At 37.9% G+C, this 12,046-nt stretch overlaps 1 protein-coding gene across 1 annotated transcript; it reads right to left on the reverse strand.

The window, feature by feature from the left end:
• Positions 1–1,611: 1,611 nt before the first annotated feature.
• Positions 1,612–7,405, reverse strand: LOC115585307 (L-rhamnose-binding lectin SML-like). The gene is made up of 8 exons (XM_030423596.1): positions 7,355–7,405; positions 7,011–7,106; positions 5,932–6,067; positions 4,584–4,693; positions 4,442–4,486; positions 4,210–4,342; positions 3,994–4,097; positions 1,612–2,024 (listed from the first exon to the last, which is right to left on the reverse strand). The coding sequence occupies exons 1-8, from the start codon at positions 7,362–7,364 to the stop codon at positions 2,008–2,010; spliced, it is 651 nt and encodes a 216-aa protein (XP_030279456.1). The 5' UTR covers positions 7,365–7,405; the 3' UTR covers positions 1,612–2,007.
• Between the last annotated feature and the right edge of the window lie 4,641 nt (positions 7,406–12,046).

The raw sequence follows: 12,046 nt of genomic DNA on the forward strand, positions 1-12,046 counted from the left end.
ACACATGAACACATACAAATACAAAGAAGTATTCCAATAGTCATATTCCACAAAGGATTGATGAACTGGTAAAAATTTACTTTGAGAATAAATTTCAAAAAATGAAAGAAGTGTTATGTCCATGGAAATCAACAACATTATCTTCATTTGGGAAAGTCACCCTTGTTAATTCATTGTGTAACTCTCAGTTTACTTATTTGTTAATGTCTCTTCCATCCCCTGACGAGGTTTTTTTACAAGAAGTATGATGAATTAGTCTTTAATTTTATATGGAATAATTAACCAGAAAAGATTAGGAGAAAATATTTATATAATTCTTTGGATGAAAGAGGTGTCAAATTAATTAATCTCAAGGCGCTGAATCTGTCCTTAAAAGCGTCTTGGGTACAGAAAATATATTGTAATGCGAACTGGAGCTCCTCATGCTCCTTGTGCAATATACACCCAATATTCAAGTACAATTCATTTATGTCTGCACAGATTTCAAATACCCACTTTCAGTGCCTGCAAAATATTTTTGAAAACCTATCACCTTTTTTCAAAGATATGATACAGGCATGGCTACACTTCCAGTATTTTCCACCTGAGTCTGTGGATGCCATTTTGCGGCAAATTATATGGTTTAGTTCTAATATACTGATTAACAGATGACCTATTTTGTGGGAGCATTTTGTTGAAAAAGGCATTGTCTTTGTAAATGATGTAATGGATTTAAATTGTGTTTGGAATTTAGATATTATCAGTTAGTAGCTGCAATTCCCTTAGTTTGGAGGAAAAAAGGAAAAAACGCAAAAAGAAAATTGTTGGTATGTAAACCTCTTATAAAGAATTATCTGTGGCTTAAAGGGAAAAAGATGAACCCCTTCATGTAGTCAAGTTTTTCTTGAGGGCATATAATTTGAATAAGGAGCCAGATAAATTTCAATCTTATTGGGAGGGGATATTTGATACCCCTTTGCCATGGCGACAGGTGTATAATCTAACTTATAATTCTATTACAGATACTAAATTAAAATTCTATATACAATTTTGCCCACAATAAAAATGCTTTGCATTTGCAGGTTACAAGAGTATTAAAACTGTCGTTTCTGTAAAACTGAAATTGAAGATATTTTGCATCTTTTCGTCAGTGTGCCCTAAAACAATAATCTTTGGGGAATTAAGCAATGGATGTCCAAATGTTTTAAATACAGTTATTTTACTGGGTAAGAGATTTATTTTTGAACTGAAAGGAAAATAATTCTTGACATTGTTTAACTTTCTCTCCTTTTTGAAACATTATTTTGAGTGAAATCGTAAATAGACAGCAAAAGACAAGGATTATGACAGAAAATGGAATACATCAAGGCCTTGTTTCAAAGATTGAGGATGATGAATTGTGTCTGTTTTTTTGTGTGTGGTTTTTTTTGGCAATAGTGTTTTTATAATGAAATGAAAGCAAAAAGATCGGTTTATAAACCGACCAAATTGAACAATTATAAAGTGATTTATTGATGATCAGCATCACACTTAAAAATGTATATTTTATTATAAACATTTGATCAAGAATTAAGAAGAAGAAGACCAAACAAACAGCCTGGACGAGTAAAGAAGAGTTAATTATTGTACCTGTTCAGATAATGGTGCATACGTTTTAATGATAATACAACAAAAATGAGACTCACCAAATACCCAGAAAAATAAGCTTCATAAATGACCTAGATTATTTGATACTTAAGTGTAATGATACAGAATTTATGGGCATCCAATGCCAGTCTATTTGCGTTGCACAATAAAGAGAGAAACTATTCATTATAAAAGAGTAAAATTAAATAAAATAAAAAAAACAGAAAAGGAAATAAAACTGCAGCACAGAACATTGATCAAAGGTTCATTAAATCAATAATTATTTAATATAGATTCATCTGTTTATTAATTAATCATGCTATATTTAGCTTATAAGTGCACCATCCTGGCTCTGTATGAGATGATGTTTCATCTGAACTTCTTGGTTACTTCCTTGTTGACTCAGAGAATCTCAGGATCTGCAACAGAACAGATAACATATTGATTTTAGACAGATGATTTTTCCCAAAGTATTAACATTTTGAAAGAAGGGTTGCACGATTAAATTATTTTATCCTCATTCAAGTTAGCTGGGCGCTAAACAGGAAGTTAGCCAGCTCGGTCGGCGTAAGACTGCGGAAGCTTTGTGAAATGGCCCCGGCAGGAAGTGTCTGTGGCTTCATGCGCCACTGAGCAGCTTTCATAGGAATGAACGCGGCCAGTCAGAATCCATCCCGACAGTGCCTGGAGCCGTCTGACTCAAGGACGTTATATTACTTCTAGACACAGCCTCGGAAGTGGGAGCTGTGTTCGTTCCTAACCTGCTGAGTGGTGTTTTGAAGCTGAAGAAGCTTGACTTCTCAGGGATGAAAATACCCGGATCTTCCGTGCTGTGCAGCCCATAACGCTAACCAAACCGATGATGTTTTCCTAAACCTATCCAAGTGGATTTTGTGCCTAAATCTCAACAGAGCACAAAGGAGCAAAATCATATTCCACCTAAACAAACATAAAATTGCAACATAAAGAAACATTCAATTTCAACTGGATTTATAACATTTACTCTGGCGATTGAGTTGACATCTCATACCAATCACAACCTTTGTGCAGTGGATCCGTTTATGTTCCTCTGTAAACCAAGAATTCAAACAGGGTAAAATAGAAGTGCCCTGAATGACACATCCTTGTTTCATGTTTAATTCATGGTGTGCTAACTGTTGTGGAATTTCGGCTCACTTGACGGTTCAGGAGAGCTGAAGAAGACTCAGAGACACTGATGACTTATGTTGAGATAATTTATAAAGCATGATCATGGAGAAGCAACATAACATCACATCTGTCTGCACAGAGTGCTGCCATGATAATCCTAACGAGTTTTCCCCAGTGACCAAATTCTTAAGGAGGAAGGGCTTCCATACATGGTTATCTGTTTAACAACAAGAGAGGTGATGCAGAGTCTCTCCCCTGTAGCCAAAAGACTAACAGGTAAAATAGGTCAGAGACACTTAGTCTGTTAACATAGATAGATCGAAGGCCTCCTTACGAGGTTTATGCAAACAGTTAGCTTAGCCTTGGCTCGGTTCATCAGACATCTGTTCTGTAGACGAATCTACAGTAGCTTTGAGTATTTAGGTTGCAGAGACCATGAGGAGATTTTTTATAGAGCAATCATCACTATCATTATCCAGACTTTAACGTCTGTACAAGACACACGTATGACCTCCTGTTGTCTGGAGACATATTGACCAGGAAGAATCATATTTCTTCCCCAAAACTAACTACATGATGTGGATATACTGGACTTCAGCATCATTCATTTTCCTCCATTTTATGTACTATACAATTTGGTTTCCAGGACCACATGTTACAGCTGGAGCCGTATTTTGCATTTGTGTTGTGCTCTTAATTTGTGTTTAGGTGGATGGTTGGATCAAGTGGATCAAGTGGATCAGGTGGATCAGGTGGATCAGGTGGATTAGGGTTAGATGCAGAGGATCACTACCAGCAAACAGCATCCCTCTTGCTCGTGGTTGAATTGCGTGTTTACTTGAGAAATTAGTTGAGTGTTAGCGTGCTCTGTGTTTTTTCGTCCAGAGCAAGCCTGTTGAGAAATAGGCACGAAGCAGTAAAGGTGAGCTGCCTTTTTTTACTCCCTGTTTTTCTCCTGGTTTTGGTGAGGTTAGGCAGGTTTGTTTCTTTTCTGTCATAGGGTTTAGTCAGATTACTGATCGGAAGTTTAGATTGGGTTTTGTTTGCTATTTTGGCCTGAGCTCATTGTACCACTGTATATATATTCACAGTTTGTCATTGTAAATACATTATTATTGTTGTACATACACTCTGGTATCATTCATTTTATGTCACGCTTTGGCACCCCTAGGCCGAGCGTAACACACAGATGAGGTTATGTAGAGTGAAGCAACCTGACATGGCCGATGAGCTACTTACATTGACATCTGTAAGCCACTTCCAGGTACTTGTAAGTGCCGACACAGGGATCTCCAAACACAGAGTTGCTTGCTTTGACAGAGCAGCTGCTCTTCCCGTTACAGCTGTGGATGCAGATTATTGTGACTGCATTCAGTTTTGAATGTGTGCAGAAGAAACAGAAATATGGGTGTCCTCATTTGGAAAGATGTACATGTATGGTATTTATCCCCATACCTCTCAGCAACTTTGGTAGTGGGCCTTGAGCAGTGGGTGTTTTGGAGCTGATTGGCAGGTCGATTGACGGAGCATGTGCTGCTGTCACGGCGCCCATAATCAGCACCGAGGACAAATATAACCTGCCCTTCATCTGACAACAAGAGGAGGAGGAAGAGTAAGTTGTAAAAATGTCGAAATCCAAAGGAAATACAACTAAAAAGGTAAACGAGAAGAGATCTTGTGATCTTACCACACTGCAGGAATGCCAAAGAATGTTCACATGCTACTGTGTGGACTGTCAAAGCAAAGACATTTCACATTAACATATTGCTCTTATCAAACTTATTTGTGGAGTCCTTTTCTTTTTTGGCACACACAGAACTGTTACTGACCTGCTGGGATGCAGAGGAAGGTGGTGTCCACGTATTTGTAGATGCCATGGCAGGGATCAGAAGTACGGACAAGAACTGTGCTTAATTCACAAACCCTCTTCCCATCACAGCTGCAGGGAGAAGATCAAGAGTTGAGCAAATCACAAATTATAGAGCTTAATGCTATATATCACTAATACTTGTCAAAGTGGCAATTGACCTGTAAGTATTCATCTTGGTTTGGTCTAGTTTTGATACATACTTATTATACATAAACCTTTGGCTAACTATTTTACTGTTTATTTGTTACATTCAGCCATTTTAACCATTGTTTATAACGTTTAGCATTTATCCAATTCTTAGCTAACTATTTGAATGATCAGTCTGAATCATCTGAATGTCTGACTCATTATTTTTTACTATGTGAACTATTTATGAATTGGTCATCACTTTAACTATTTGAACAGTTTAGACATTAATAATTACTTTTTGATGAATGTCTGAGCTAGTTATCCATCATTTATTAGTTGTAACTAGCTATTTGAACAGTTCAGCAGAGTTTGATGATTACTCATTTGTTTTAGGTAATTATTAACCTCATCCTAAGAAAGGATGTGTGCTGCATAAGCAAATATTATTCATTGCAGTTCCTTTTAGCCAACTTCTTGAACTATTGCTCTAAGCTAACTATTGGAATGTTTTATTCCTCATTACTGCTAGCATGCTTTTTGAAACGTTAATCATGAGTTGTTACTTAGCTAACTATTCTAAATAGTAGCGTATTTTCACCCAATTATCCAAATTATTTATTCATTATTCCTCACTTTTAGCTGACTATTTAAACAAGTCGCCTACTGCTTATCTTTAGTTAGCTCTTTGACCGGTTTTGTTCAGATTAGTTTAGCTAAATATTTGAACAAGTATTTTTAGCAAACAATTTGAACTATTTATTTATTACTCATAACTTTTTAATTATTATTATGCTAACTTCATGTACTAGTACTTTAAAGCTGCAGTCTGTCTGAGTCTGAGAAAAAAAAAATAAAAAATGGACCAGAACATTTGACTGATACAGCTCCCAGGTCAGTCCTGCTTCTTCTCTGCTGCCTTCTAAGCCCCTCCCACAGAGCAGCCTGGAGCAGGCTTGTAACCACGGCAACAGAGGAAGATAACCAAGATGTCACATTCAAAATAACACAACAACATAAGCCCTGAGTTGATCCCGGAGGAAGCATTCTTGCAATTCAAATTACAGCCACTGGATGGAGCCACATACAGCCGACCTGTATGTGATTCAACTGTCAGATTATAATAACAATTTCAGCAAATATAACAAAAAATGCATCTGGCTTTACTAATGTCACTGTACTTTTTCTTGAAGACTTCCAGGACGCCCTTTTGAGAGCACTTTGTGTTGTGCAGCTGCTGTGCCGGTCTGCCCTCACTGCAGGTCTCTCTGTCAGCCCGTCCATACAGCGCTGCCTGCACGTGGATCACTCCGCTGCCTGTTACACACCACAGAGGACACAACAATTCAAACAGTGTCACAGAACAAAATATAACAGAGAAAAACAATGTCTTTCTGTACTTTCTTTGTGGCTCTCAGATCTGTGCCCACTGAGCATGTTCACGGTAACATGTTGATCTTTCAAAACAATCACAGTATATATATATATATATATATATATATATATATATATATATATATACATATATATATATATATATATATATATATATATATATATATATATATATATATATATATATCACTTTTATTTAGAATAATAAAAAGCCAAATAATGTGTCAAAACAGAGGACCACTGTAGTTCTTACAAAATGTTCACTAAATGTGTTTATGTTTCTGCAAACAAGAGCTGATTTGTCAGTTTTTACATTTTCTTAGATTCAATTTTCAATGTCATGTTGCAACGACGCTGTGCTTTGGTCTGGTTAGGTTTAAGCACAAAAAACATTTGGTAAGGGTTAAGAGAGATTGAGATGTTTTTGGAAGGAAATACCGAGTTTTGTCCTCATAAACAATCCAGATGTTTAATCAAAAAATATCCCGTAGTTTTATGCTTGTTCATGTTGTAAAACATTTATCCTGGCTACTGGGCTTAGTGTGTGGCAGCAGGATGGTGTGTGCAGGATTGAGTTTACTGTTGATTATCAACCTGTCAAATGCTATGGGGCAGAATTTAGCCCACCATCTTGGTCACCACAAGCATGAAACTCAGAGGGTTCCCTTCACAAACAACTTGAAGAAATGATGTCTGTCACTCATTTGTACCACCAACAAATTTTACATTTAAATTTCACCTTTTCATTCACAGAACTGAATTGTGCAAAATGTCTCATGACATGTTTCTTAGCTTTTTGCACTCATAATATAATATATAAAAACAACAACAGCTGACTGTACTGTGTGTGTGCTTGTGGTCGTACCACAGCTCAGGCGGTGGGCATTGTTGTAGTCATCACAGGTGATCACTCTCTCTGTAGACAGAGGGTACGATCCAGGTAATTCGGCTCTGGAAAAGTCTGGAATAAAAGGTTTGTTTTAGAATTAGTGTATTGATGAATAAAAGTTGCAAGCAAAAAGACAAAAATGAAGATTCTTAAAAACATCCTGTCAGAAAGGCACTCGTTGGCAAGGACTTTTCTATGGTGCTGCAAATGTTTTGTCGTGATCTCTGGCACAAGAATTTTCTCTGGGATTACATCATTTCTATTTATCTTATAATTTTACATTTAAAGCATCATTAAACAACATTCAAACATCCATTTACCTGCTCTCATTGTCAAACATGTTGCTGCCAGCACTGAAAAATAAAAGTAAATGTTTGTTTATCTATCTTACACTTGAAAGCTCTTTAATCGCTATATTGCAATAAATATAAGAAAAAAAATTCAGTAAGAAAACAAAAATGTTACAACCTTAAAATCAAAATTTCCTGGATTTCAAATGGACCTCATCATCATGTTTACCATCAGTCATTGTTTGTACTCACAAAGTGTGGTGCTGAGCCCGTAGTGGAGCATGGTGACAGACCTTTAAGGTGAAGAGTTGGAGGTGCTTGAAACAGGCGGCTGCTTTTTATTCTGTTCGGGTAAGAACTGCCTCTCTTTATGCAAATCAAGTCTCCTATCGAAGTGTCCAGAATGTGTTCCCTTTGAGTTGCAACCAACAGAAGGAGGAAGGAATCTTAACATGATAACTACACTTCCTTGAGCCACTTGCACATCCAAATACAAGACACGTCCACGCAATGATAATGTCACGTACAGTCTCTTATCTAAGTGATTATTATCATTTGGCAATGTGCTAGAACAGGAAAATAACTGATGTTAAAAAAAGCTACCTGGTATGCAAAGGTGACTTCCAAATAAAACACGTTAAAGCCCATAGCTACCACTGAGGACACCTTGGTCATGTCCTCAGTGTCCTCAATGTGCCAACATGCCACCCTGATACAATTTGGCAGCCCCCCAATTTTCATCGATGTATTGGCACTGACATTATACTCCAAGTCTTAACTAGTAACAAGCCCCCTGAACTCCTCAAGCGTGACCTTAGTGTTTCTAGAATCCTGGCTACAACCCTGGACAGGTTTCAGACAGTCTGACTGTTTGACAAAATGTTAAGTATAAGACAGTGTTTACATTCTCATTTATATAATCAACAAGATTTATTATCCTCAAATTTCAGCAGAAATCGTCACCCTGCTGGAAAAACCACTACAGACCAGCTTCAAAACCAGCACCAAAACACAACAAATGCTGGTCTTGCTGGTGACCAGCATATGTTGTGTTTTGGTGCTGGTTTATGCAAATTTTGTCTATGCTGTATTTTCCAGCAGATCAGTGATTAAAACACAAACACACACCAGGTCACAGGAGGGAAATAGCAAGTTTATTATGAATCACGTTTATTATACAGCATTTTTCAAACACAGGGGCGATTCAATGTGCGTCATGAATCTGTGTCTTCCTGTTGTGTTTTGATTTTGACTCTATTGCTGCGTCTCAGTTCAGGGTCTGCATCCCTCTCAGGAGCATTTGAAGGCCAATAACGTCACAACGCCGCGTGAAGGCTGTCCCAATTCAAATGCTCCTTCTTTTCCCAGTTTTTGGAGGATGCACCGCTACGATCCTTTGTGGCCTCACATATCCCAAGATTCTTCGCGTGCCCGAAAAAGAAGAAAGAAAGAGAGAAAATGGCGACATCGCATGGCGTAGATCGTCACTTTCGCGGGCCTGAGTGGCAGAAATCATGACATAAAGGTAAAACATCTAGTGACGCTACCAGGAAATGCTCCAAAGACTAGATCGTCCCATTTAACAATGGCTGACGCGGTTAACAAGGTCTCTCTGAAGGACTCGCCTTCGAAGACCGCAAAGGGTGGATCCTTCAAAGGATGCAGACCCTGAATTGAGACACAGCATATACCCTTTTGTGTCTCTTCTGTCAAAAAGGTTAGGGTTAGGGTACCTATCTCTCCCTTCTTTTAAAGGTCCAGCCCGGAAGAAAATGTTGGCAAACCACTGATATGTTCCACTATATACTATACACTATATCAACATTTCTACAATAAGCTTGATATAACATTACATGTTTAAAGCTTAACTAAACCCTAGAAGTATGGCCCAAGTGCCTCTACAAGGGCAGCGCTGGCAGGGTTAGTAAGACACCATTTACTCCTTCATGCTGCCTCCAGCTCCTCACCACCACCACCAAACACACATTAACACATAATACTAACACGCATACATACTACCAGATTATTAGCTAATGCTAGCAAGGCTTGTCGCCACTAAAACCGGCTGGAAATGCTGCAACTTCCTGGTCAAAGACACCCAATTCTGTTGCCAAGTAACAGGCTGGAAACTTTTCTGTGGTCTCTCTAAAAAGATTCACTGGTTTCATAATTTCTCAAAGGTTGAAAAACAATATCAAACTGCAGTCACTGACTTGACAGCTTTCTCTCCTGTTACTCCACTGCCATCACCTCTGCCTCTCAATATGAAAGTCAGGTCAAAAACATGTAATGTGAACATGATATGACAGGTTTTATAGGGACATACTTACAGCGAGGCGAGGAGGCTGCCAACCAGAGACCACTGTTCGAGGTGGCAATACAACATTTGTAGGCATGAGACCACTGGATTATTTCAAAGAGACTTCCAGACATTTTTCACCAGTGTTTTAAGCCACAGAAACAGGAAAGACAAAAAGTGGTATTTTCCTAAACAAGTGTTTTTTCTAACAAAATCTAAACAGATCAAGACCGCAGCCTTTTAACAAGATCCGCAGCCTTATAACAAGATAGAATACAGAAAAAAACTGAAACTTTCAATGTATCTGGGGCTTGAAGAAATGTACGTTGCCAACATTTATTTTGGTGACTGTCCGGAGGTTGTAAGCCTCTTGTTAGCGTTTTAACTTATCAGGGCAATTTTATTGAAATCAACAGATTTCACTGTTTTAAATGCTGTTGTGAGCAAGTGTTTGAATTTAATTTCATGCAGCCATGTGACTGACTTGCTGGGAATCAGGTGTAGTTGGTCTCCAAATATTTAAAGATGCCCCGGCAGGGATCAGAAGTACGGACGACATTTGTACTCAGTTCACACACTCTCTTGCCATTACACCTACAGAAAACACAAGAAGACAATACAAAACACAACTATGGCAAATCAAATACAGTTGTACCTTAGCGACTATCAGAGACTTTTACCTTTCAACATCTACATTTTAAGTGTCTTACAGTAAACAGTGCATCACATACCACTTTAATTGCTTTTCATCAATCATAACATTTCAAAATGTCCACTTGTCATAAGCCCTTTTTATAGATGGGACACATGACAGTGCTGGCTTCATGCTGAAGTTAATGTATTCAGACATGAGACAGACAGAATAAAGATCCATCAGCGAGGTGCATATTTGACAGGACATGTTTAAATATACTAACAAATCTGTTAGCCAGCTGCACTTAGAGAGTAATCCTGACATAGCACGTAAATGTACCTACAAGAAGTGATTCATAAGTTTATAGTCAAAGGTAAAAGGAGAGGAGTTACATAGTTCTCCTTCAGTTTGCACATCCAGTCCAACTCTTTGACTGATTGTGAAGGAAGACTAAGAGGAACAACCTTCATGGTAATTCTGTTCCGGGTGCCTGGAATCTGAGGTGATGGCTGCCATTCAGTCATGCGAAAAAGTGAATTCTTCCAAGACTCAACCTGTTTATCTGATTTGGTAACATCAGACTACAAGATCTTCCCCAAGATAAAGGAGGAGCTCAGAGGTCACCAGTTTTACAGTGATGATGTTATCAGTGCTGTAAACCAATTTCGGAGCGTCCTGCAGGTCGATGGTGTTAATGTGGGGAAAAATGTTGAAAAAATAAATATTAAGGGATTAAAACAAATATCAAAGCACTTATAAATTATGTCTTGTTTATAACAGCATTTGGTGAGGCTGGATTATAAATTCGAGAGAAATTGTTTTCTGGTTCTCTGTCTTTGTTTTTATGACAGGTGTATTGTAACCAAATGGAACAAAATACAACATAATGTTGCTTTAATCAAAAATGCAGCAGCCACATGAGGACATTTTGGACTTTATTGTGCATACCTCCTCCTGAGGACATCCACAGTGCCCGGCTGAGAGCACTTTGTACAGGTAAGCTGTTGTGAGTGAAATAAAGTGAAAAAAAGAAATAAGACTGAAAGGGTGACAGTAATTAGTGGATTCAAGAAACTATGATCTATGACGATTAAAGTAAAAAATTCAAAGAATATCTTTGGTACGCTGCAACTTCCTTTATCCAACCCACAGAGATCTGATCCTACATGTGATCAAGAAAATAAATGTCACTGGGAAATATTCAACTAGTTCCCTGTAGCAAGTCTCTGCATGCCTCGACATGGATTGATTGGTCTACTTAGGTTGTCCAACACCAAATGTACTGTTGGTTGTGGTCAGAAAGAGTTAGCATTGAGTCGTACCACAGTTTAAATGTTGAACGCTGCTACCGTTGTCACTGCTGATAGCAGTCTTTGTGCAAACATCTAAAAAAAAAAAAAACAGACACCAAAGTGTTAGTGTGAGAAAACATCACCACTGTCAATCTGTGTTTATCTCGTTTTTGCAAGACACTCACACACAGAGACAGACACCGGTCATCCCATCAGACCACACAATGACAAAAAACATGCTTACTTTATAGACTCAAATTGGAATGATGACTCCATCATGCATACTAAAATCCTAAATCATATATTATGAAAATATTCATAGTCTTCAACAAGAAAGTATTAATCTCATATAAGAAAAAATCTGAAATGTACTTGCACAGTATGATGACGGTAAGCCTAAAGCTGAACATGGTGTTGTTTGCAGGTCAGTAGCAAGTAAGAACAATGGCAGCTGGATCAGTCACACCTGTATTTACTGTGTTCGGCCAAGTACTGTA

Source organism: Sparus aurata, chromosome 7 (assembly GCF_900880675.1).
Source record: "Sparus aurata chromosome 7, fSpaAur1.1, whole genome shotgun sequence".
Taxonomy (NCBI): domain Eukaryota; kingdom Metazoa; phylum Chordata; class Actinopteri; order Spariformes; family Sparidae; genus Sparus; species Sparus aurata.

What these genes read in the sequence shown, in the direction of transcription:
- LOC115585307 (XM_030423596.1), bottom strand. An exon ending in CTGGAAGTCTTCAAGAAAAA is followed by an intron (nt 4,694 to 5,931) that starts GTACAGTGACAT and finishes TTCTCCCTGCAG; the next exon opens with CTGTGATGGGAAGAGGGTTT. An exon ending in ACTACCAAAGTTGCTGAGAG is followed by an intron (nt 4,098 to 4,209) that starts GTATGGGGATAA and finishes CTGCATCCACAG; the next exon opens with CTGTAACGGGAAGAGCAGCT.